The sequence below is a fragment of the Eleutherodactylus coqui genome, chromosome 3, assembly GCF_035609145.1.
Source record: "Eleutherodactylus coqui strain aEleCoq1 chromosome 3, aEleCoq1.hap1, whole genome shotgun sequence".
Taxonomy (NCBI): Eukaryota; Metazoa; Chordata; class Amphibia; order Anura; family Eleutherodactylidae; genus Eleutherodactylus; species Eleutherodactylus coqui.
Window position 1 is genome coordinate 9,893,189 of NC_089839.1, and position 27,493 is coordinate 9,920,681.

The 27,493-nt window shown below is 47.7% G+C and overlaps 1 protein-coding gene across 2 annotated transcripts in view; it reads left to right on the plus strand.

The window, feature by feature from the left end:
• Nucleotides 1–27,493, plus strand: part of CLIP4 (CAP-Gly domain containing linker protein family member 4) — a 61,254-nt gene that overhangs the window by 22,142 nt on the left and 11,619 nt on the right. For both annotated transcript variants that reach the window (XM_066595111.1, XM_066595112.1), the window contains 8 exons: nucleotides 954–1,190; nucleotides 7,201–7,336; nucleotides 7,536–7,676; nucleotides 9,000–9,077; nucleotides 13,724–13,861; nucleotides 17,572–17,695; nucleotides 17,866–17,930; nucleotides 21,163–21,232. In XM_066595111.1, coding sequence (XP_066451208.1) covers nucleotides 954–1,190; nucleotides 7,201–7,336; nucleotides 7,536–7,676; nucleotides 9,000–9,077; nucleotides 13,724–13,861; nucleotides 17,572–17,695; nucleotides 17,866–17,930; nucleotides 21,163–21,232 — 989 coding nt within the window. The remainder of the gene's footprint in view (nucleotides 1–953; nucleotides 1,191–7,200; nucleotides 7,337–7,535; nucleotides 7,677–8,999; nucleotides 9,078–13,723; nucleotides 13,862–17,571; nucleotides 17,696–17,865; nucleotides 17,931–21,162; nucleotides 21,233–27,493) is intronic.

The window sequence follows — 27,493 nt, forward strand, 5'->3', positions numbered from 1 at the left end:
AACCCTTCCCATGCCGCAATCTACAAGGGGTTAACAGCAGGGGGCGCATCTCTGATGCACCCCCGCTGTTGCAGCGGGAGGCCAGCTGTCGGTGACAGACGGCTCCCGCTGCCGGATAGTGTGAGATCTGTCATGATCTCGCGCTATCCCTATGATGTAAGGGTACATCATTTTGCGGGAAGTACCCCGCTCCCGTGACGTACCCTAACGTCATGGGGAGGGAAGGAGTTAAAGGCCTTCTTCCCATGGATGTATTTGCGCTGCATATTATGTGTATAATAAGCAGTGCTGAAACCCCATAGATTTGCATTGGAGTATACAAACCTGCACAGCCTGCATTATGGACTGAAATCTCATTAATGCCAATGGGATTGCTTAATTATACAGTAAATATGTCTGATAGTGTTGAAAGTATGCAAAAAACACAATAAGCAGGAGATACGTTCAGTTTCGGACTGTGAAAACGCTGCATATTTCACAGACCAAACTGCATCCACCCCTGAGAATGAGCCCCTTGAGGTGATGTTTACTACAGCTGTATACATGAGGCCATACAAAGAATATTCCAGCTTCACCCATTAAAGGTCATTCATTGTATAGTAGTTATATGCTTTTCCAATATTTTTTTGTATAAAATCTGAGCAGTTTATAAGAACTCTGCCGGCTGTCATTCCAACTTGTGTCCTAGTCATCTAGTGGAACCACAGGTACGCCACTTGTTACATTGCAGTTATCGGAGATGTGTCTTGTAATGCGCCGTGTATCTCCAGCCCATGAACAGGACAGTATTCTGGACATACCTGTACTCTGGCGAGTGCCGCTCACATGGTCAGTGCTGGCTAATCACAGTTTGGCACACAGTGCGCATAAGTTAGTTAAATTGCAATGGGGCCCGGAATCTGCTGATTGGAGAGGCAATCGCTAACGAACCAATGACTTGTGTTTCTTTGCAGGACGACAGAGGCCATGTCCCAGCAGATGTGGTTCCTGACCCAGTGGATATGCCCCTGGAGATGGCTGATGCGGCCGCCGTAGCAAAGGAGATCAAACAGATCCTGCTGGACGCCATGCCTTTGTTGTGTGATCTCTCCCAGATCTCCCTTCCCAGCTACGACAACGTGCCGGGGAACGTATCGCTCCAGTCGTCGGGTCTGAAGCTGGGAGACAGAGTGCTGATAGCCGGGCAGAAGGTATGATTGACGGCTATGGCTGCTGCTACTGACTGACGACGGCTTTTGTGTCACACAGCTGTCAGTGCAGTAAATGCTGTATCTGTGTGCATGGTAATTTAACCACTTCACGACTGGAATGTGATTTCCCTGTCTTATCTTAATGAAAACAGATTGCAGAATGAAAATGCAACTTTCTGTTAGACTTGGTATATTCCTTCCTGTGAATGAGTATTCTTGTTTACATCCAAAGGCTTACACACCTCGGCATGTAAGGGGTTAACAACCAGATTCATAATTCTACGATTTCGTCTCCCTTCTAGCCGGTTCTCGATGCAGATAGTGTGGGTTCAGCCTCTGAGCCTGCGCCATCTAGTGGTGGTAATGTGCGGGATTATTTGTTAAGCCCCTCCCAATGACGACGTCTATGTATGTCTTGGGATGGGAAAAGGTTAAAGAAATGTCTTGCTATCTTGATCTATTTTTGGCTGGGTAGTGGGGCTTAGACAAGGAGATGGAGCTTAAAGGGATCCTGCCATGACCTTTGAGCCACATAATCTACATTATGGGGCTCAAAAGTAAGGGAACAGGGCGTCTAGCGAGCACTCTGTTCCTGCGCTGTATCCCTTCGAAGTTGCCGTGTGCGCACAGATTGACTGTTTTCAGTGCGCTCTTCCATAGAGATGAATTCGAGAGCGTATGCACAGAGCTATCTGAAAGCCATTCTGTGAGCGCACAGTAACTTGGAGGGGACACCGCTGTTATAGTTCTGTGTTAGGGAACTCATCAGCGCAGGAACGGGGCGCCCAGAGATGATCAAACAGCGTTCCCTGGACTCATTGTTCCCTGACCATTGAGCCCCACAAAAGTAGTTTATGGGGCTCAAAGTTTGACGGGCTCCCTTTAACCTTTTCTTTCCTAATGTAGGCAGCAGAGGGCGGAGGCTCCTGTGTAAGCAGCTATGTTATAGATGAGGAGGGGGGGGATGCTCCTGCTGCAGGCAGCTATGTTATAGATAAGGAGGGGGGCTCCTGCTTCAGGCAGCTATGTTATAGATGGGGGGAGACTCCTGCTGCAGGCAGCTATGTTATAGATGGCGGGAGGCTCCTGCTGCAGGCAGCTATGTTATAGATGGGGGGAGGCTCCTGCTGCAGGCAGCTATGTTACAGATGGGGGGAGGCTCCTGCTGCAGGCAGCTATGTTATAGATGGGGGGAGGCTACTGCTGCAGGCAGCTATGTTATAGATGGGGGGAGGCTCCTGCTGCAGGCAGCTATGTTGTAGATGGGGGGAGGCTACTGCTGCAGGCAGCTATGTTATAGATGGGGGGAGGCTCCTGCTGCAGGCAGCTATGTTGTAGATGGGGGGAGGCTACTGCTGCAGGCAGCTATGTTATAGATGGGGGGAGGCTCCTGCTGCAGGCAGCTATGTTATAGATGGGAGGAGGCTCCTGCTGCAGACAGCTATGTTATAGATGGGGGGAGGCTCCTGCTGCAGGCAGCTATGTTATAGATGGGGGGAGGCTCCTGCTGCAGGCAGCTATGTTATAGATGGGGGGGTGGCTCCTGCTGCAGGCAGCTATGTTATAGATGGGGGGAGGCTCAAGCTGCAGGCAGCTATGTTATAGATGGGGGGGAGGGGAGGGCTGAGCTCCTGGAAAAGAGAAGATTTCTCAGTTTTAATTTTACTACAAGACAAAACTCAAAGGAAAGGAGGATGAAGGGAGGAGGGCTGGGATAATTGGTCTTAGTGCCAGGCACCGATCCACGTGACTGGCTGCTACAGGAGGCGTTGAACCCGTCCCTCATTAGCTTTGGATTATAGACGCTGGTTCCTGCTTTTGCACCTTTGTGGAGGGTGTGAGGAGCCGCGGTATTTATTGCTCTATGTATTTCTTCAGATTTCCCTGCACATCCATTACGCTTTACGATTCACTTCTGGGTGAGTGATGTGTTTTCCCAATCTCGGGGCAATTAACATGTCACAATGTGAGGTGCCGATTATAGCCGGATATTTCTGGGCTTTATGATATGTAGCAGCACAGCAGAGGATGCATAATTTGTAGATGCAATTAGAGCCGAGGATGATTGAAACCAGATTAATTGGTCCAGTAAACGCCGCACACAATGATTGTTTTGTGCTGTTGCCTGACAGGCGTCCACCAGGGGGCCCCGTTGTCTTCAGATTGTATTTCTGTGGATCCATCCTCTGAAGGTTTTGTTTTTGCAGCTCTTGTTTCTTAGATTTTAAAGACAACGGATCCGCTCGCCTGACACTTATGGGGAATAGAAAACTGTGAATTCTGCATTGGACTGTTCCTCCGTTAGTCCTCCTGGAAATATATGAATGAATTGACAATTGTATCCTTCCCCTTTTCGGTGTGACCTCACACAGTAAGCAATGTTTGAACTCTCCATTGATAAAGGGGATAAGAACACCTGCTTATGCATTGCTTATTCATATATTTCCAGGAGGAATACCAGAGGAATTGTACAATGCAGAGTTCTAAAAAGATGGCCTAGATTTATTTAAAGGGCTTTTTCAATTAAATACATCTTTCCCCTATAGAAAGGATAGGGGATAAATATCTGATTGCAGAGTATTCCCAGCCATCCTAAGACCGGCGCCCTCCATGTGTGTGGAGCGTGGGTGCACACACTGCCGCTCCATTCACTTCTATGGGTCAGGCAAAGTTCAATGCACTCAGCTATCTACTCCATCCCATAGAAGTGAATTGAGTGGTGGCCGAGCGTTTCCACAGCCTCTCCATTCACATAAGGCATTTGTGGTGTACCGGACGGACCCCCGTGATCAGACGAAAAAAAAAAAAAAACTTCCTTTAACCCCTCAGTGACATCCACTGTACATTTATAGTGCTGGTATTATGTAGTAAGCGCTGTACATATATGGCGCAGGGATGGTGCGGACTCGGAGGCTTTACCTGCAGCATCCACAGCGGGGGTCGGCTGTATGTTACAGCTGTCATTATGCTGCGACCAGAGACCGCTGGATCCGGACCATTTAACTCCTCTGATGCTGCAGTCCTCTATGACCAAGATATCTAAAGGGTTAAACAAAGCAATGCAGGTGGGGGTACCCCTCTGTTCTTAAGGGGTCATACACACGGGTTTATTCAGGTTTTTTATTTATGAGATACGCAGCATTTTCACGTTTTCCCTATATATTGCGGTTTTTTTGTGCACGTATTCACTATGTTTTACACACGAGGTTAAAAAAAATGCAAGAAGGCCACACTGATTTTACACGTGAATATGCGAGTATCGTGCATCTTTACGGAATCCCATAGACCTTCATGGACAATTTTGGTCCAAAATAGGACCTGCTGTGTTTTTGTTTTGTTTTTTTGCCCTGAGGAGTTAAGATTTTGTATAAATAAAGCTTTATCAGTCTATAGTGAAACGTTCCACCAATTTTTTCTAATAAACTTTGTGTTGCCATTCTTTGCCCTTTTTTTTTTCTTTTATAAATCTCTGCTTGCTGTCAGTGAATGGATGTATCTTGAGTGGCCGGACACTTGTGTGGACCCAAGGCTGAGCGAACTCTTGAGATCAGTGTAAACAGGAAAATGGAATACCGGGAAAACTTTTAAAAAATTGCATGAAAATTGCATCTACATGCGAGTGCAACGTTTAAAACCATTTTTTGCTACCGTAGGAAATCGCAGGGGATTCTGAAACAATTGCCCAAAAATAGGGCATCGAGCGATGTCTTCAGTCCTGGACAAGCGGGCCAAGTGCAGAATCGCTCACGTGAATCAACACAATGTTATCTGACCGTATATCTATTGGTCAGACCACATTTTAAACTCGCCCCAAGGAGAGGGAAGGATTCGGCACATTCCAGAACTAAGCGGCAGCAGATGCCCCCTATTGACTGTAAAGTGCTTTGTGCAGTTTCTGTCCAACTCGCCTACATTTTCATGGATGAAATAGCGCCATTTCGGCCCAGATTTTCCGCTGGCTCTGCACCGGAGCCCCAGACTCGCCCTTAGCATATGGAGGATCGTCTAGACTGGATACAATAATTACAAACCCTCAGCTGTGAAAGAAGCATTGGGTCTCTACAATGTTTTCAGCCTTTGCATACAAGCAGGAGTCTTTCTGTTCACTGCAAGCAAGCAGAGATCCAAGAGAAGCAACAAGTTGCCAAGTTTTACATTTTGCAATAATGAGGCGTTAAGGCTGAACACTCCCGTCCGTGTGTCTGGCGCTCGCGGTCCGGTGGCGTGTGTTTGGGCTGTGCGGCTCGCGCTTGTTTCAGCTTTAGTAATCTGGAATCCAATAATGCGACCAACTGGCAGCCGGCGCCGTCTGTACGTGCGATGGCTGCACGGCCCGTTCTTTCCATATGGCTCTGAATTCTCATTTTACAAAATAATCAGCGACTGGCGCTCTGCGGCTGGTGCCAGCTGTCCTTGTTTTCTGGGACAATGGGTTACAGGGTGTAATTACCCGCCGGGGAACGCAGTTCACTTCATATAATGAGAGTCATTGAAGGAAACGACTTGTACATTTTTTTTCGCCAGCTTCTGAATTTTTTTTCTTCATATTTGTGTGTTTTAATTCCGGTTTCTCAAGCCTCTAAACGGAGCTCTGCGGTCGCGAGCGCGGGTACTTGTGACCCGCACGTCTTGGCACAAGAGTCTCTAAAGACAGAGGGGTTTTAAGAGTATTTGCAAAACTTCGACACGTCTTGTGGGTTTGGCCCAATTATGAATCTATCGGACACTTTAAAGCCAGATTCACAACTAAAGCTAATTTTCTCAGCGTTTTTTTTTTTACTCATTTTTTTTTTTCTTTTTTCCCTCACTTTATTAGCGGTAAAAAGCTAAACAAAACCGGATTTAAAAAAATATATACAAATTTCAAAAATGTAAATTTTTTTTTTTTAAATGCTAAAATAAAGTCCAGGAACGGGTTCCTCCTTTTCTTTTGGGCGTTTTGATGTATAATTTGCATAGTCTCGGATTACAGGGCAGATATGGCGACTGTTTTTGTTGGCATTCAGTGGTGGGTTATTTTCTTTTTTGTTTTTGTAACTTTTTGTACCATCTATGTCCCCCATAATGTCATATAAGACCTCAGGGGGTTATTCACATTGTATTTTTTTTTTAAAACACTTTTCCACTGTGGCTGGGGCGTCCATAGAAGCCCCATTTACAGGGGAGAGTAGTCACTAACAGAGCTGGTCTGGTTCTGCTAGGACCCTGCAGCTCTTCTATGGCAGGGGGCGCCTGGTGGTCACGTGATCACCAAGTCCAATAGCGGAAATGGCACTTTTGCTTTTCTCTCTGCAATACAACTCGCTCACGCCGGGGTATGCAGCCTGTAAAGGACAAGGCAGAAGCAGTTAAAGGTTTCTGCCTTCTCCTCTGGGTCTTCAGCTGTGATGTCATTTCTTGATGCAGATTCTATGACTTAATCACATCAGGATTTCTTCATGCGGATTTGTCCATTCAAAAGGGCTAAATCCACGTGTGGACCCGCAGGTATGCATGTACTTCGCAGTTGCAGCGTGAGCGTGTACATGTAGTAATCCATTTTCCCCGCAGGTGATTGCGTGGACAAAGTGACATTACTGCACGATCACCTGGACGTAATAGTATATCAAGGTGCGCCAGCTACTTGGGGCATCAGTAATCCAATTACGTCAAGATGCAGAAGTGGTTAAATAAAATAATCAGACCTAGAAATCTGTGATTGAGCTCTGCATCTCAGCCTCCGGCTTTTGGCGCCCCTCCAGCAGCCGGAAACTGGTGCGTTGTCGTCCTTAGCGCTGAATGCAGAGGTCGCCGCTACATTGTGATAGTTCTGCACGGTCATCCACCCACCTTGTCACCTTTTAGCTTCACATAGCCAAGAATGTGCCCAATACAGATGGCAGCATGAAAGTCCATGATGAGTAATTGGCGCCCTTCAGTGTTTAACGGAAGTTGCTTTGATTAGGTCACTGATCAGATAAGTTTATTCCTCTTGCTGAACTCTCCTTAACCGACTCCTATCTCTTCGTAGGTTGGTACGTTAAGGTATTGTGGACCCACCCAGTTTGCTACAGGCCAGTGGGCCGGGATAGAGATGGACGAAGCTGACGGGAAGAACAACGGCAGTGTAGGCGGAGTCCAGTACTTTAAGTGTTCCCCTAAACGTGGTACGAGCTTGTGTATTATGTTATGTATTCCTCCAGCGACCCTAGACACAAGGATGGTCCCTCCGCCGTCCTGTATGACTTGAGGATAAATAGAATCATTAGCATTAGTACTTGTATTTTATAATTATCACTTTTTTCTTTAGTTATTCACAAGCTTATTTTTTCACGTTCCCTGATAAGAAAATGCATCTTCAATCAGGTATTTTTGCGCCGCTGTCCAAGATAAGACGAGCCAGCGAACCAATGAAGACGTTTATCAGAAGCTCATCTAACAGGATGACTGGTTCCATCAAACCTACAAAAATCGACCTGAGCCATGTGAAATCAAAAATTAATTCCGGTAAAGAGTTGCTTTGTGTTAAGATTGCATCTAATACATATTCAACTATTCATCCAGAGCTGCACTCACTATTCTGCTGCTGGAGACACTATATACATGTAGCAAAATAGAGAGTCTTTGTATTCTTACTCACTGTATGTTTATGCTAAGTTACATCCTACATTATACTCCAGAGCTGCACTCACTATTCTGCTGGTGGAGTCAATGTGTACATACATTACATATCCTGTACTGACCCTGAGTTACATCCTGTATTATACTCCAGAGCTGCACTCACTATTCTGCTGGTGGAGTCACTGTGTACATACATTACTTATCCTGTAATGATCCTGAGTTACATGCTGTATTATACTCTAGAGCTGCACTTACTATTCTGCTGGTGGAGTAACTGTGTACATACATTACTTATCCTGTACTGATCCTGAGTTACATGCTGTATTATACTCTAGAGCTGCACTCACTATTCTGCTGGTGGAGTCACTGTGTACATACATTACTTATCCTGTACTGCTCCTGAGTTACATCCTGTATTATACTCCAGAGCTGCACTCACTATTCTGCTGGTGGAGTCACTGTGTGCCTACATTACTTATCCTGTACTGCTCCTGAGTTACATCCTGTATTATACTCCAGAGCTGCACTCACTATTCTGCTGGTGGAGTCACTGTGTACATACATTACTTATCCTGTACCGATCCTGAGTTACATCCTGTATTATACTGCAGAGCTGCACTCACTATTCTGCTGGTGGAGTCACTGTGTACATTACTTGTCCTGTACTGCTCCTGTGTTACATCCTGTATTATACTCCAGAGCTGCACTCACTATTCTACTGGTGGAGTCACTGTGTACATACATTACTTATCCTGTACTGATCCTGAGTTACATCCTGTATTATACTCCAGAGCTGCACTCAGTATTCTGCTGGTGGAGTCACTGTGTACATACATTACTCATCATGTATTCCACTCCAGAGCTGTACTCACTATTCTGCAGTTTCATAGATGAGTCCCCCAAAATTCCCTGCTTATCCAGTGTCTGCACAGAACTTGTTTTGGTGATTTACATTCTAAGTGTGGTCTTTGCTCCAGGCACTGTACAAGCATGTGACATAGGGAAGAATAAGTAACTCCTGCACTATTAAAGCTCAGTTATGTTGTTAGGTGTGTATCTAATTGACCAGCTTGCTGACTGTTTCCAATTGCATTTCTGATTTGACTCATCTGGTAAGTCACTTTCAGGTAGAGTTTAGTCTGAAAACTTTTTTTTTCAGATAAAAGTATGCCGTGAACTAATTATAAACTTTTTCTCGTCTTCTGGCAGGGCGGCCGCCTTTAAAGAAAAATGCCACATTTATCCAAAGCAACGATGACTCTCCGAATTCTACGTCCTCTAAGAAAGGTGAACATAATTGCACTATACAGCACCTGACAAGAATCGCATTAGGGTATAATTCCAACTCTGACACAAGACATTCACATCAAGACAGCAGAGGAAAGCTTGTATCAGCCATTCATTACCTCTGCTATGTGACCTATGGAGAGATATTTTCTGTCACTTTTAGATATATTTCCCACATTTCTGTTTTCTTCCTTTGTTAAAGGGTCACTCCGGTGAAAATAGGTTTCCATCCCTGCCCCCATCACCTTGATTGCCTCTCACGATGTGGAGGTCTCTTCTGTGTAGTACAGCCACCTGTCTGATGCTTATTAGGCACCATCTTGAGTGATATTTTTTTCACTTTCAATCAATCCAATGATGCATTAGCTACAGACTATACCATTCCTGCCTGCTGAGGGGACAGTTTAATTATAATTATCCTTTAGTTCTCCTAAATAAGCTACAGACCATAAGTATACAGTCAGGAGGATAAGCTGTGATCATCGGTAACTTATAGAAATGCGTGTCTCCTCATCTAGGCAGTTTCTGTGGTCGGATTAATATAATGGCATCACACAGACTGAAACTAGTCAGTTTCTCAGACAGCATGAACCCAAGTAGATCTGAGCTTGTTAGAACTGAGATCACGTGACCATCTGATGAAAAAGGGGTCAGGAGTCTCAGATAGTATGAAATAACCAAGGTAACACTAGCTCTCTTGTATATACTGGAGGCTAATTAAATAATTAATGAATTTTTAAATAATTACCGGAGTGGCCCTTTTGATGCCCGATTCTTTTGTCCCACCGGAGATAAGCCACCATCAGAGCTGTCTGGCTGCAGCTTTAAGTGCACAAAATTACAGGTGGTCCCCCATCCACTGGATAGGTGAAAACGGATAACAATTGGATCCCAGCAATCTGCGAGCCCCCCCACCCTTCCCAAGATCCCTAAAACAGGGGCCTGTCGTCCCACCCATTTCTCAGTGAAGAATCCCTTCTCTATAAGATCCCTCTATAATCTAGCAGTGAAAGTGAATGGGCCGCTAGTTGCACGTGGGTGGTCCACGGCTCCATCTGTTTCAGTGGGGCAGACAAAGATTGCTGATAATAGTTTGTCAGTTTCCAACCGCTAACCCATTCACTTTCACTGCGGAAGAATATAGGGAGAAGGGATCATACATTGCAAAATCCGGGAGGGGGGGGGAGATGGCGGACACGGGTCCCCTGTTTTCAGGATTGGTGGGGGACAAACGCGATCGGCTTTCACCCATGCAGTTTATGGGTGAAAACTTGTAATTTTATCCACTTTACCGCAATCCCCCTTTAAGTCCCTAAGTACATGATTGTGGGACTGAGTGAGGGGAAGCGGCTATCGTATGAATGATCTTCCATCCGGCAGTTGTTGGTGTACGGGCTGCTTTAGGAATGTGTAGTGGCTTTAAAATCCCTGAACTATGGATGCATCTGGTCAACTATTGTGGAGAAGCGGGACAGATGTCTCCAGGAAAAGGCTTTCAGTGTCCTTTAACTGGTTATCTCTAGTGGCCTAGAATAAGCGTTATGATATCGTGTGTGTGTGTGTATGTATAGATATATGTGTGTGTGTGTGTGTATATATATATATATATATATATGTGTATGTATGTATATCTCTATATCTATATATGTGCGCGCCTTGTTACAATGAAATTCCTTTAATTTGAATCTGGCATTACTTGACATAATCTGGATGATCAAATATTCTGGATTATCAGATCATGAGAAAAAATATATAGAAGGTTTTTAATAATCTTTATAAACTCATAAAAAATGTTCCAAAAGAAGCTACTAATATCACAGAATTTGGAGAATTTCATAATCCACATCCTTCACTCAGATCATATTAATGGATTTGGACACTTTTTTTTTTTTTTCTGTACTTTTTTGCAGTTTTTAATTGTTTGCTTCTTAACCCCTTAAAGACCTGGGCTTTAATTCCACCTGATCACAATAATACGGCGTAGGATTAAAGTCTCTGCTCCCGCCGGGATCCCCTGGCACAGCAGAGCTGCAGGCTCCGCAGACCCTGATCAGCTCTATTAGTGACTCCTGTCACTACTGGGGGATGTTTTCCCTGTAACTGGGCTCCTATGGATGCCTCAGCTTCAGGGGAAAAGTGTGTAATAAAAAAGAAACACAATGTAAATGACCCCCAGAGGTCTTATAGAAAGTCATGGAGGTCATAGATGGTAAAAATTTTTTTACAGAAATAAGGAAGAAAAAAATTACAGAATAAAATAGAAAAATACCCCAAATCGTCGCTGTATACACCTTGTTATCCAAAACCATACATTAGGCCTCATGTGCACAGATGGGTTGGATTCCGCATGTGGGAACTCGCAGCGGACTCCCACCCTGCCCGCGGCTGAGGACACATAATTACCTGTCCGGACCCGGTGTGGGTCTTCTGCGTCCTGGCCGGATCTTCTTTCTTTTTCACTGTGGATGCGTGCGGAAGCACCATAAATTTATTTTATTTTTTTCCAAACTCTTGCTTTCCTGTGGTATTTGCGGCCCATCCGCAGCATTAGCATTGACTTCAATGGAAGCCGTCCATGCGGGATCTCCAAAAAAAATGGAGCATGCTGCGATCTGTTTTCCGAACCGAAAGGTCCACAAAACAAATCTGCATGCTTTAATGCATTTGTAGATCTCCCGTAAATCTGATCCGCCCATGGACATTGAGCCTAAGGGGTTAAATGCACAGTTGTGGCCCTTTTACATGGGCTGACAGGTAAACAACTGCACAAGCGTTAGGGTTGTTAGCGCTCAGGCAGAGTGTTTACACTGACAGACTTCAGCGCTGGATCGCGGGCTTCTCGCTCACATTAAACGTACACGACAACAATCTAATGCAGACTAATGGGATGTTAGCGGGGCGGTCGGTGTTATACCATTTTCTTTTAAACACAGGTTCAGATCTGTTAAAACAGTAAAAGCAGCCATCCTTGCCGGTCGTCTCCCCCGGTGATCTAGTGCTGCGGTCCCACGATCTTAGTTGTGGAAAGGCTCCTGGCATCGTGGCTCCCAGCAACCGAGCGGTGATACTGTGACCCGGCACGTTACTGGTGTCGCCTCTGATTGGCTGCAGTGACCAGCGGCTTCCAAAACTAAGTTATGAAGGACCGCAGCGCTGGATTGTCGTGGAGCTGACCTGTAAGTACCGCTGCTTAGGTTGTTGTTGGAATTGGATCCATGATTCTAAAACAACTTTTTAAATTTCTTTTTGAACACCAGACAACCCCGTAACGCGTACCGGTGCTTATTGTGTATATGCAGAATGTATAGCTACACACTTCTATATGGCTGTGTCCATTTTTTCATATAGAGTATACTCTACGGAAAAAGATACATTTTTGAACCACGTTCACCAATTATAGTCTGTGGGAACGTCAGGTAATTACTTTTCAATGTTTTCTGGTATTGAAACATTATACACCCAACGGATGCCCTAAATGTGATGTGAAGAGGCCCTTAGATATGGCAGAGGGGAGGAGGAGGTTGTAAACAGCAGATCAGACTGGAAAAAGGGTGAAGGCATCCAAGTCTGCTACTATAATGGGGGACATGCGACAAAGTGGGTCCGGCTCCGGCTGGCCCTGTTCCAACAGTTCCGTCTATTGTATAAGCTAGCACTGGGTGTTGTCGCCCCTTACCTGTTGCTGTCAGCGTTGCATGGTCTGGAGCTTTGTATGTTTTATTCCACATTTCAGCATTCTACATTGGATCCACCAGCTTCTCCGCATGCTCCTCCTCCGCTTCATCAACTTCATCCTTTTTGATTGAAACCAAGCCACCCCTCCCTAGTCATCACCGGCTTCCTGCTGTAGTCAGGCCCCGGTCTTCCGCATTCAGGACTGGTAATGCCACGAGTCCACTCTCTCACTGGTCACCTGACTAATGTCACTCCAGAGCTGCCTGCACAGAAAAGCCTTTTTGCACTGCAGTCTTGTAATATTTAATGTAATGGCGGTCTCACACGGACGGGTCGGATTCCGCACACATGAGCCCGCAGCAGGACCTGGTCCTGACCGCGGCTGGCGACCCTGCGTACCTGTCTGCTTTTTCTGTATTGTGGATGGCTGCAGTTGCTCGCCATCGGACATGCGCAATGCAGATTTTTTTTTTTTCAAAGACTGTTTTTCCCGCACCGTCGCTAGGCGATGACGTGGATACCCACGATCTATCCGCATTGTGCAATTGTGGATGGGCTACAGGTCGGGCAGCTTCCATTGACTTCATTGGAAGGCAGCGGTGCGGAATCTGCACAAAAATAGAACATGCGGCGATTTTATTTTCGCCAGAGGCAATTGCTGTCCGCTCATGTGAGCAGATATGTGAATGTTCTATTCCTGTAATGGATGTGGAATACCGTGGATCGTCCGGACAGGTGATGATCACGGATTCCACAACTCGCATGCGGTCGTGTGTGACCAGCCTAAATCCCTGGTTTGTCACTTTTGATATTGTACTGTGACATTTTGTCATTTCACCACTTTCCAATCCACTTTCCGTGTGCTAACATATCACAGATGGTGTGCTGTCGGACTTTCCACTCCCCGTTCTTGCTCTCTCTTCCACATTTGCTCCCTCTTCCGGTTTCTTTACATGAAATGTCTTTTGCAGGTCATCAGCACCCGGTATCGTCCTCTGCGGGGAGCCCCACCTCGGAGCAGATGGCTTTCCAGCCCGGTGACCGGGTTCTTGTAATTGGCCAGAGACTTGGCACTGTAAGGTTTTACGGCAAAACAAGCTTTGCACCAGGTAAGTCGCCCACAGTCCACTCAGAGTGCCGTTTATACAGCCGTCTGGACGGCAGAGATGGTAACGAGGCCTCTCTGCCTTCTCTATGGGAAGTCCCACTGTCTCCATTGCCGACTCTGCAGAGACGTGTAGAGGGGTCTCTCCAGAGTCAGATGCAGTCTGGTTGGATGTTTTAAGATGTTGGTTAGTCGTAAAGTTTTTAATTATATTTTCCATGTATGTTTATGGGCGACCATCTTGCCAGAAATGCAGATGGACCAGAGCTGCGCTGTGTGTAGAGCGATTGGAAAGGCGCAAATTACAAAATTATTTTTGCCTTTTCTTATGGGTGCCTGGCCGTCTGCTAGTTGGGCACCTGATCCACGCCCGTCCGACCTTCTGTGTAGCCTTCTCTCTCTCTCTCTTTTTTTTTTTTTTTTTTTTTTTTCATGCTTTTTTTTCCGCACGACTATGGGAGCAGCCAACTTGCCTGAGCTGCACTTAAAGGAGTTATACACCGTAGCACAACTCCTCCCAGTATGCAGGACATGCGGGGAACTGCAGGTCACATTGTGTCCCTCTCTCGGCACCCCTGGCAAGCAGCTGATTTTGTTGGGGGGGAAAGCTGTGGCGAGCTAGATGGTGTTAATGGATGGACGTTTATGTGACTGCTCATCTTGTAATACAAGGACGGTGAATGCTCTTATAGAGTGGCTCTACATTCAGGGTCACAGAGAGAGGGGTCCTAACGGGCGACTCTAATAGGGCATAGAAATGGGGTTCACCGTCTTGGCACAACACTTTTAATAGCATTCTGAGATTTGCATTAGCCACATGGATACAGGAACCTTTAGTCAGGGTTTGACTTGCTTGCTTTTATGGTAGGTGATTGTGGGGATGCTCTGTCTTCTGTGCAGAGAGGGGAGAGGAGGTAAGCTGTGACTATTGTGAATGGCAGACCTGTGTTATCTATATGTAGGTGTCGCCTCTCAGTGTAATCCTGTCTGTGATTAGATGACGGCTGAGACGTTTTCTCTACAGAACAGGAAGTGTCAGACTATTCGGCATAGTGGTCAGTGTGGGAACTGCAAGATATTAGTTTATTAAAAAAAAGAGAATCCTGGCATTCAAAAAATTTGTAAAAAATGTTTAATACAAAAAACATAAAAAGCCTAAATACAAGGCGCATGAGATCAAAGCCTTCATTACCAACCCCTTTCCATATACACATCAAGAAGGAAGCTTCGCCATTGAGTATCCCTCTCAATTAGCCACAGACAAAAAGCGGCTCTGGCAGTCTTCTGTTTGTGGATTCAGTGGACGGCCTGTAATACCAAGCTTCCGCCGCAGTATCCCATGTTCCTCTGAAGTTCGCTGACAGTCATTAAGGGGTTAAAAGCCCAAGAGCAAAGACTCATTAAACGCTCTACTATGGAAAGCTTAACCGTCACAATGAAAACCGCCTGTGTCAGTCATTTAAAGGAATCGGAGTAAGTGAATTAAATATTGATTTTTCTCTCACCTGGGTGACTCGCCGCACTGCCGGCGACTGCCATGATGTTCCATCTGATGGGAGATGCACGAGCGGCGACAGATACTCATGTCCTGCCGCTGGGATGTTGTTTTATTTGCGGTCAGACTAAACCTCCATGTTTCCCATCACCCGTGTCACCGCGGAGAGGCTGGAAGGCTCCTGTATCAAGGTTATGTACATATCCCCTGTGGACGGCGAATAACTCGTAGTCTTGGTACATCCCCTTTAAAAACAGAAAACCCTCCTTCCCAGTTTTGATTGTTAAATTTAAAAAAAAAAACCTCCAAAACGAAAAAAAAAAAAAAATTGATCTCTGCCTCCGAAATATTAATATATATTATTTATCGCAGAGGGTGAATGCCAGAAGAAAAATATTCCAGAGTCGTCTTTTTTTTTTCTTCCCTTTTTTGGCTCGTTGCCACTTAAAAAATAAATAAAGTTAAAATGATCAGAAAGTTGTATTCGCCCCATAATGGTGCCAGTACATCCTGCAGCTCACACCGCACCATCCGTGGCAGAATAAGCTGTGGTGGTCAGAATAGGGCGGCAGCAAGCGAGAAGTTGTTAAAGTGGTTCCACAAAATACTATAAGTTTGGTGTGAGTTTGTAGACGGGTTGTGAAAGCTGAAGGTATTTGCTGATGAGTGAGACGAGACTTTATGTAACTTTGTCCCTTTGTTTGCCGGTACGATAAGTTATTAGTTTTGCGGACTGTAAGGGGACGCGGTGTCACCGCTGACGGTAAGCGCAGTCCATGTAGCTCGCAAATACGCTGTAGATACAGAGACTTCCTGATTGGCCGGCTATCTCCGATGTACAGCGTCTCTTTGATTGTCCGCTGCTCGTAGCAGTGCCAACAACCATGTGAAGCGCGTGGCCATCTTTAACCTCTCCACTGCCAGACTGTTCTTTGCGTTCTGCGCTGTTTATCTAGGGAATCTGTTTGAATCACGTAAGGTCTTCTGAGGTCGCGAGACGCGCGCCGCGAGCTCCTGTGATCTCGTTAGTCAGGACGATCTAGAGCAAGTTCTACAGGACTTTACATTTGACGCTTTGGTTTAATCAAGTAAAAGTGTTTTATTTTTATCACTGCTTTTCTGCCAACTCCAAATGTCATGCTCCGAGATGTTCTGGCGAAGAAGCGGAGGGCAGGACGGTCCTTCCTTAAAGGGGCGGTCTAGGGAGGAAAGAAATGACATTGAAACTTGCTCAGCACTCAACTGCACTCTGGCTCCAGCGATGACCTCCTCTAACGGGACATGTGTCAGCTGGTTCCGAGTTACGTCCAGCCCATAATGGGCTGCCGCAGTCACATAACCCCCGTGATGGGTCGTCATCGCTGGAAGAAGAGTGCAGTGGGGGACCGAGCACCGTTGGAATGGGACCTGCAGGGGACTGGGTGAGGCGAGTTTGATTTTTAAGGTTTTAATGATCTTTTTCCTCCACAGACTGCCCCTTTTAAAGATAAATATAGATGTAGCAGAGCTGAGTTTGTTTGCAGCAGCATTTCTCTAGGGCCGCTACCACTTAAAAGCATCTGATTTAAGTATGTACACAATGTGAACAGAGTCAATCACGTGTGTACAGGTATACATACTTTTGACTACAATGTACCCCTTTCCGTATCGGTCGCTAGCCATGTTGGGTTTGTCTACACTCAGCGAGTTGGGGTAAATCTGTATATAATACATTGCCAGACATTGTATATCAGAGTGCGTCTGCATCCCCTACGGTGCCAACCTTGTGCATCTGTGCCCCATACTGTGCCAGCCCTGGTGTCTTGGTCCCAATCTGCAGTGCCAACCAGTGTACATCTGTGCCACATACACTTCCAGCAATGGTGTGTGTCAGTCCCTAGCTGCATTGCTTGCCTCCAACATGTTCCCTCGGTGCTGCATCTGCCACCCTCACTAAAATAGGATTTGTCTGCAGATGCCCCTATGTAGCTTCTCCTTCCTGTGCCATCTCTGCCGTCTCATTATCGATCTGTAAGGTATCGCAGTTCTTCTACGTACAGTTGGCACAATCTTACTTCCCCGACGGTACTTGTGCCTGGCAGTCAGGGGGCAAACATTGGGGTGGCTTGATATGGTAGGTGGAAGTTTCCCGCTGCTAGTGAATAGTTGGCCAAACTTCTTTTATGCCACCCTGTGCCCAGCGCTCCCCAGCCCTAACATGTTGCCTTGTCTCTTTGCAGGGAACTGGTGTGGCATTGAGCTGGATAAACCTCATGGTAAAAATGACGGCTCGATCTCCGGGGTCCAGTACTTTACGTGTCCTCCTAAACATGGGGTGTTTGCGCCTCCGTCTAGAGTTCAGAGGTGAGCAGAGGGCGTAAAAGTAGATGTCACGGGTCACTCTCCATTCCCACAGACGCTACTGATGTCAGCGGTTCTTGAGATCTCTGCCCACCACTATGAGTTTAGTTGTGCAATTTTTTTAGAGAACCTCATCTAAAGCTCATCTGAACTTGTGTTCCTTTTCCTCGCAGGGTCTCTGGCTCTTTGGATTCCTTGTCGGAGATTCCAGCAAGTAAACTGAACCATTCGTTCCCAGGTATGTTTTCCATTCAAGTCACAGAAACTGCCGCCCCCGACTTAATGGAAACTAAAGTTGTTTCTTAATGAAAAGTGTTTATATATATATATATATATATATATATATATATATATATATATATATATATATAGTATTTCAGTTCACAATTTCCAAAGTTGCTGCTTGTTGTCAGTGAGTGGAAACGTTGTTTACATTCAGTGGCCAAAATACGCAGATTATATCTTGCTGGCACAAGAGCTTATTGCAGTCCATCAGCGCCTTCTCTTCACACTGGCCGGGTATTGTGCATCAGTATTTTGCACTTTACCGTAAATTGTAGCGGATCTGCGGTGCAGTTTTTGACTGCGCGGCTGAAGGAGTGAAATGAATGAAAACACCTCGGCACATTTATGAAGCTTTACACACCAGTTTCTGGCGTTAATTAAGTTGTGAACTTTTGTGCAAAAATGTGCAATAGCTTTTCGCAGCCACACCATTTTTCCAAAAAGTGGACGGAGCTTAACGGGGCGGGGCCATCCCAGACCGACAGGTTTATGTATAATGTACACCGGCTCCTGGGTCAGCCCTGGCGTACATTTCTGAGAGGGCATACAGAGGTGCTGGTAGAATAATAATACATGGAGAGATCTGCACCTTTTCATTTATTGGGCGCATCGTGCGCCGGGGAAATTATACGAAGACCCACATTGGAAACGTCGGATATCGGTAAATGTCCCCCAATGTGTTTACCTGTACAAACCCTGGAGCCAAAAAACGCATCACAAGCGAGACCATTTATAGTAAAACGTGCACTTCTTTGGCCCTCGCCGTGAGCAGGATGACCCTTTTTTTCCCTGCGGAATCCACACTAATTCCATGTCAGTTTGGCAACCCAATAATTTCCCAGGGACTCCCTGCCTCGGTCTGTGCAGCGCCGATTACATATCCACATGTGGAAGAAGTGACGTCACTCGTTAATGCGGATTCTGTGTCATTTCTGCATGGCATCTGCGTTGGGAGTTTTCCACACGGATTTATTCATCAAAAGGCCCAAACCTGCAGATCTCCGCTGGTTATAGGGGTGGAATGAATGCAGAGAAATCCATGTTGGATTCCACCGTGTGAACATAGGCTTATATTGACCCCTGAAGTTGGGGAGCGCAGGGTTTGTACAGGTAAAACACATTGGGGGACATTTACCCAATCCATGTATGGCCCAGACCCATCTCTAGTTTGCCCACGGCTGGGCTGAATTCAGTGATCGGTCTAACAAACACATGAGTGAAGTTTGCTATGCTGTTTCCGTAACTCCCAATGATGTTAAAGGGAGCTGCGTAAGCCGTTTAGCCCTTCGACCTGCGCTGTCTCAGCAGCTGCCAAATAAGGAAACTGCAAACTTGTGGCTCACTTCCTGTGCCGTTTCTTCGACTCTCATTGACTTCTATAGGAGTTTCGGAAATGCAGAGTGTAGCCCGCCCGGCTGTTTCTGTAAGTCCCAACTACCCTCAGCTACCATATCCAGCTGGGCTAGACAGTGGGGACGAGGGCTAGAGGTAGAAGTACAACCTGCAACTCTAGCCTTCAATGGCATATCCATGCACCATGAAAGTCATAGATCGGGGATACCCATTTAATTCGGGCACCATACCAGATTCCTAAACGAATCAGACTCGAGTCCAGAAAACCCCATTTATCTCCTTTCTGTGGACTTGGCTTTGTGGCCTGGCACACAAGGTCCTCCTGATGCTGGCTGAAGACTAGTTTATAGAAGTCTATGAGCCCAGAGAGGTGAGCTCAAGTGGTGCAGTGCTTGGCTGAGTGCTTCTGCCCCTTCGGTGCAGCGATCAGTGGGGGTCTTAGGACCGTCTGACCTACTTCTGTGGCATGTCAGTAAGTTTTGGGACTGCGCGGAGGCTTTTTAAGTGAAGTTCTGTTTGTAAGAAAGTTGCTAAAATCAATTATATGGTAATAAAAGAAATCCCAAGTGCTGAATCTCCTCGCTGTCTTTCTGTTCCTGCAGCTGTGGCTCCGGCCTGTCAGCAGAAAAATGTATCTTTATGAGAAGCAATAACTTAATATCTGTGACATAATCTTCTGGAGGTGGGAGGACGGTGTAGCCGTTACTGGGAAGAGGGGTCCTCACACCTTGCAGTGTTTCTCTTACTCCTTCGCGTCTCCTGATACGATGAACGTGTAGCGATTACGTTTATTGGGGACATTAAGTCCAATTTTGTAAGTTTTGCAAATAGTATTTTTTAGAGGGTCAAATTTGCACTTGGACAAACTTTGTGTTGTGCAGTAAGTTATGCGGGTCTCATTAGAGACCACCCCCGTTTCAGTATGTGGGGCTCACGTTGAACAGCTGATTGCCCTAGGTCCAACTACTGGCATTGGCAGCTGTGGATAGCCTTCCATGTCCCTTGTAGTGACCACTGCAGTGGAAATGCAGCATTCTAGGACAGCCATTCAGATAAATGGTGGTCCTGTAATACAAAGAAGGCTTAAAGTCCACCATTCTGGCTCATAGAGGGGAGGGACCCCGCTCTATGATGATCATAGGCCCTAATAGGACATATGAGCAGGGGATACAGTCTTGGCGCAACCCCTATAACAACTCAATCAGACAGTCAGAACTTTCTGTGACTTTACCATTGGATCAGGAAAGGTCCAGGTACTCTCCATAAGATGTGAGGAGACGTCTAAGGCCATCCATGCTCCTCTGGGAAATATGCAAATGGAAAGATGGAACAGTGCCTCTATAGCGCCACCTAGGTGTGAAGTAAATTTACCTTGCCTGACAAATTGTGTTCGCATTAGGAGCAAAAACTGAACTTTTTATAACTGATGACCTGTTCTCTGGTAGGTCATCAGTAGTTGATGGATGGGGGTCTGCAACGCGGGACCCCCATCCATCAGCTGATCGTTTGGCCCGCTGTTAGTGCAGTGGACCGGATGTCGACATCCCTGGTCAGAGAAGGAAGTGGCAGCACCAGCTTCACTCCCATTGAAATCAGTGGCAGTGCGCCGCTCCTCCCATGGTCGGCGCAGGACGTGACATCCATTACTGCTGACATATCCAGATGACCGGTCATCGGTCAACAAAATCTCACTCAACACTGAATGAAAGAGGGTCTTCTAAGCCAGACCCCTCTGTTAAAGCTATTATGGCACTGCTACATATATTACTTTGTCTTCAACTGTTATACAGCCTGACTCCGTATTTGCTCTACCTTCTCCCTCTTATATTTAGGGTTCAAAAGAAGCCTCAGCTCTACATCAGCTTCACGGAAAGACGAGGACCGGAGACGCTCCTTTGGCCGGTAAGACCTAATAGTGCGGGGCGTGCCCAGATGGATTGTCCAAGATCCCTTTAATTCTTTAAACATCTTTTGGAATAGTCAGGTTAAATTAAAGAGGTATTCCGGTTCCAACATGTTATCCCCCATCCCGTCTATAGGGGATAACTAGCTGATCAGTGGGGGGTCTGACTGCTGGGACCTCCACTGATCACAAGAACGGGGACCCGGTTGATCCCTGAATGAGGAAGCTAATTTCAGGCAGGCGCACTGCGCCCCATTGATTTCAATGAGAGCGCCAAAGATTCCTGAATGAGAATCGGTTTACTAGCCGCTGATCTGTGTTCCTTCCCCAGCATGTGTGTTTACGCTGGGCATTTTCATGATGGGCGCTGTATTTTTGTGCGTGTTTGTGTAGATTTCACTTTTTTTGTGTGCGCATGCCCTGCGTATTTCCACGTGCGAAGAACCCCACAAGCGCGCTCACCTTTATTTCAATGGCGGTCAGGTTTAATTGGTTTAATGTGCTATATGCATGAATATAGAGCCTGCCGTGTATGTTTATACGTGTGCAGAATACCCTCATGTGAGCGAGGCGGCGGAAACCAATGAGTTCTATTCGCTGCCTAATACGTAGCACAAATACGTTCGTGTGAAAACGCCCGCAGCTTCTATATACAGTGATGTGCAGAACCTGCTGAAGACGAGCCGCGCAAAATACTTTATATATATATATATATTCAAATGTCGGCCGAAAATACATGAATTCAATTAAAGAAGAAACAATCCTTTCTCTAAAGGAGTCCGGAGCCTTTAACCCCTTAATGACGCGGCCTATTTTGGGCTTAGGGACACAACGATTTTTAGCAGTTTTCATCTCCATTTTTCAAAAGTCCTAACTTTTTTATTTTCCCGCCGACGCGGCCGTATGAGGACTTGTTTTTTGTGTGGCAAACTGTAGTTTTTATCGATGCCACTTTTGGGTACATAGACTGTAAAACTGTTATTTATTTTTTTTTATGATAACAGGGAGAGAAAACACATCAATTCTGCCATAGATTTTTAAAATTTTTTTTACAGCGTTAATCGGCAGCATAAATGACACAATACATTTTTTCTGCGGGTCGGTACGGTTACAACAATACCAACATTTTTATATTTTTTCTGCAATAAACCCCCCCCCCTTTTTTTTTGTTTGTTTGTTTGTTTTTTTATATCGCTGCCTTCAAAGTCCTATAACTTTAGTATTTTTCTATGTACGGAGCTCTGGGAGGGCTTATTTTTTGCGAGACAAAGGCCGCCTGCAGACGAGCGGGTCGGATCCGGCAGCGAGAAATCTCGCCGCGCGATCCGACCCCAGAGCCTGCAGGGACGAGCGCGTACTCACCCGCGCCTGGCGGCCCCGGCTCTTTGATGTGCCGGCTGCCGCGCAGCCGGCGCATGCGCAGACCGGAGCCGGCGGCCGGGTGAGTGCGTGCCCCGCAGAAAATTAGAACATGCCGCGGTTTGTTTGCCGCGCGAGATTTCGCGCGGCCAAACCGCGGCCGTCTGCATAGGAGTGCGTATTGTAATGCACTCCTATGCAGACTTTCAGCGGCGGAAATCCCGCGGCGGGATTTCCGCTCGTCTGCAGGCAGCCAAACTGTAGTTTATATTGGTACCATTTTAGTGAATATGCGGCCTTTTTGATCACTTTTATTGCATTTTTTTTTACGCTTTTTGCCATGCAGAATAAAAAGCATGTTCAACTTATTGTTCACATCGTTACAGACGCGTCAATACCCAATATGTGCCAATTTTTACCTTTTTTATGCTAATATGAGAAAAGGCACTAAAAAAGGTGTGGGGTTTTTTTTAACATTTTTTTTCTTTTTTTTTTTCACCTTTTTATTATCTTTTTTTTACACCATCTATGTCCCTCTGAGGGACTTAGAGCACAGCACTGGTGATCGCTGTGATAAGGCATGGCAGGACTTCTGTCTTGCCATGCCTTATCGCTTATACAGCGATCCCAGGCACTGGCAACACAGGACGCCAGTATCTGGCGTCCTGTTGCCATAGCAACAGGCCGGACTCTCTGCGATACTGCGATATCGCGAGAGCACAGCAACTTTACAGAGGGAGCGCGCTCCCTCTGTGAAGCCTTCCTATGCCGCGATCTATATAGATCGCGGCAGGGAAGGGGTTAACAGCGGGGGGGGGGGCGCGCATCTCCTATGCTCCCATGCTGCTGCAGCGGGAGGCTGGCTATGACTGACAGGCGGTTCCTGTTGCGGGATAGCGCGAGATCAGTCATGATCTTGCACTATTCCTATGACGTAAGGGTACGTCATTTTGCGGTAAGTACCCCGCTCCCATGACGTACCCTTACGTCATGGGGAGGGAAGGGGTTAATAAGCTAAAATCTAATTAGCCGTTTCACCAGCAGAGGCAAGAAAAATGGTGGTGGTCATTACGCCCAAAACAGCACGGGTGTTAAGGGGTTAAAATACAGTGCAAATCCTTTAATCTGACAGTTGAGAAATTCTGGTCAGAGCGCGCAAAAAAAAAACCTCCATGCTGGATTAGCAGAATTTCCCCTGGTGGTCCAGCATATGAGTTGAATGGCGGTTCCCACCGGTGTCTGTTGCTGGGCCCGCAGAGATGCCATGGATGCCCCCGGTAGTCGCCCGTATGTCAGTGGATGCCCCCGGTAGTCGCCCGTATGTCGGTGGATGCCCCCGGTAGTCGCCCGTATGTCGGTGGATGCCCCCGGTAGTCGCCCGTATGTCGGTGGATGCCCCCGGTAGTCGCCCGTATGTCGGTGGATGCCCCCGGTAGTCGCCCGTATGTCGGTGGATGCCCCCGGTAGTCGCCCGTATGTCGGTGGATGCCCCCGGTAGTCGCCCGTATGTCGGTGGATGCCCCCGGTAGTCGCCCGTATGTCGGTGGATGCCCCCGGTAGTCGCCCGTATGTCGGTGGATGCCCCCGGTAGTCGCCCGTATGTCGGTGGATGCCCCCGGTAGTCGCCCGTATGTCGGTGGATGCCCCCGGTAGTCGCCCGTATGTCGGTGGATGCCCCCGGTAGTCGCCCGTATGTCGGTGGATGCCCCCGGTAGTCGCCCGTATGTCGGTGGATGCCCCCGGTAGTCGCCCGTATGTCGGTGGATGCCCCCGGTAGTCGCCCGTATGTCGGTGGATGCCCCCGGTAGTCGCCCGTATGTCGGTGGATGCCCCCGGTAGTCGCCCGTATGTCGGTGGATGCCCCCGGTAGTCGCCCGTATGTCGGTGGATGCCCCCGGTAGTCGCCCGTATGTCGGTGGATGCCCCCGGTAGTCGCCCGTATGTCGGTGGATGCCCCCGGTAGTCGCCCGTATGTCGGTGGATGCCCCCGGTAGTCGCCCGTATGTCGGTGGATGCCCCCGGTAGTCGCCCGTATGTCGGTGGATGCCCCCGGTAGTCGCCCGTATGTCGGTGGATGCCCCCGGTAGTCGCCCGTATGTCGGTGGATGCCCCCGGTAGTCGCCCGTATGTCGGTGGATGCCCCCGGTAGTCGCCCGTATGTCGGTGGATGCCCCCGGTAGTCGCCCGTATGTCGGTGGATGCCCCCGGTAGTCGCCCGTATGTCGGTGGATGCCCCCGGTAGTCGCCCGTATGTCGGTGGATGCCCCCGGTAGTCGCCCGTATGTCGGTGGATGCCCCCGGTAGTCGCCCGTATGTCGGTGGATGCCCCCGGTAGTCGCCCGTATGTCGGTGGATGCCCCCGGTAGTCGCCCGTATGTCGGTGGATGCCCCCGGTAGTCGCCCGTATGTCGGTGGATGCCCCCGGTAGTCGCCCGTATGTCGGTGGATGCCCCCGGTAGTCGCCCGTATGTCGGTGGATGCCCCCGGTAGTCGCCCGTATGTCGGTGGATGCCCCCGGTAGTCGCCCGTATGTCGGTGGATGCCCCCGGTAGTCGCCCGTATGTCGGTGGATGCCCCCGGTAGTCGCCCGTATGTCGGTGGATGCCCCCGGTAGTCGCCCGTATGTCGGTGGATGCCCCCGGTAGTCGCCCGTATGTCGGTGGATGCCCCCGGTAGTCGCCCGTATGTCGGTGGATGCCCCCGGTAGTCGCCCGTATGTCGGTGGATGCCCCCGGTAGTCGCCCGTATGTCGGTGGATGCCCCCGGTAGTCGCCCGTATGTCGGTGGATGCCCCCGGTAGACGCCCGTATGTCGGTGGATGCCCCCGGTAGACGCCCGTATGTCGGTGGATGCCCCCGGTAGACGCCCGTATGTCGGTGGATGCCCCCGGTAGTCGCCCGTATGTCGGTGGATGCCCCCGGTAGTCGCCCGTATGTCGGTGGATGCCCCCGGTAGTCGCCCGTATGTCGGTGGATGCCCCCGGTAGTCGCCCGTATGTCGGTGGATGCCCCCGGTAGTCGCCCGTATGTCGGTGGATGCCCCCGGTAGTCGCCCGTATGTCGGTGGATGCCCCCGGTAGTCGCCCGTATGTCGGTGGATGCCCCCGGTAGTCGCCCGTATGTCGGTGGATGCCCCCGGTAGTCGCCCGTATGTCGGTGGATGCCCCCGGTAGTCGTCCGTATGTCGGTGGATGCCCCCGGTAGTCGTCCGTATGTCGGTGGATGCCCCCGGTAGTCGTCCGTATGTCGGTGGATGCCCCCGGTAGTCGTCCGTATGTCGGTGGATGCCCCCGGTAGTCGTCCGTATGTCGGTGGATGCCCCCGGTAGTCGTCCGTATGTCGGTGGATGCCCCCGGTAGTCGCCCGTATGTCAGTTTTACTGTACTTAGTAACCTGGTACTCCGCTCCGGATACATTGTCTCTGGCTTGTAGCGCAGCCCGTATTCTGCTGATCGCTGCCTCATCCGCCGCTCGTCGGGGACCTGTTAGTTACAGAAACGTCTTCAGAAATTTGGAGACCTAATCAGTCTCTGTGACGGATGAGTATGATGAAGCCTCGCGGGGCCTCGGCTCCACCACTGCAGCCGATAATTAGTCCGCTTTCAAAGCTCCGCCGTTGACTCGCGCTCTGTTACTGTAACCCCCTAACAGGCGCGGTAAAACTGGCGGAAACAAATAAGACCTTCTCGACGGCCCCGCTGTCCGTATACCGTAGAAATGTAACTTATGTCTCATATAAATATAGTTGGCGCATAATCCGGGGTCCCTGCAGCATAGATTATACCTCTAGGTATGGTACAGGATGGGTGATGTATGTACACAGTGACTCAACCAGCAGCAGAATAGTGAGCGCAGCTCTGTAGTATAATACAGGATGTAACTCAGGATCTGTACAGGATATGTAATGTATGTACACAGTGACTCCACCAGCAGCAGAATAGTGAGTGCAGCTCTGGAGTATAATACAGGATAATTAATGTATGTACACAGTGACTCCACCAGCAGAATAGTGAGTGCAGCTCTGGAGTATAATACAAGATGTAACTCAGGATCAGTACAGGATAAGTAATGTATATACACTGTGACTCCACCAACAGAATAGTGAGTGCAGCTCTGGAGTATAATACAGGATGTAACTCAGTATCAGTACAGGATAAGTAATGTATGTACACAGTGACTCCACCAGCAGCAGAATAGTGAGTGCAGCTCTGGAATATAATACAAGATGTAACTCAGGATCTGTACAGGATATGTAATGTATGTACACAGTGACTCCACCAGCAGAATACTGAGTGCAGCTCTGGAGTATAATACAAGATGTAACTCAGGATCAGTACAGGATGAGTAATGTATGTACACAATGACTCCACCAGCAGAATAGTGAGTGCAGCTCTGGAGTATAATACAAGATGTAACTCAGGATCAGTACAGGATAAGTAATGTATATACACTGTGACTCCACCAACAGAATAGTGAGTGCAGCTCTGGAGTATAATACAGGATGTAACTCAGGATCAGTACAGGATAAGTAATGTATGTACGCAGTGACTCCACCAGCAGAATAGTGAGTGCAGCTCTGGGGTATAATACAAGATGGAACTCAGGATCAGTACAGGATAAGTAATGTATGTACACAGTGACTCCACCAGCAGAATAGTGAGTGCAGCTCTGGGGTATAATACAGGATGTAACTCAGGATCAGTACAGGATAAGTAATGTATGTATACAGTGACTCCACCAGCAGAATAGTGAGTGCAGCTCTGGAATATAATACAGGATGTAACTCAGGAGCAGTACAGGATAAGTAATGTATGTATACAGTGACTCCACCAGCAGAATAGTGAGTGCAGCTCTGGAGTATAATACAGGATAAGTAATGTATGTACTCAGTGACTCCACTTC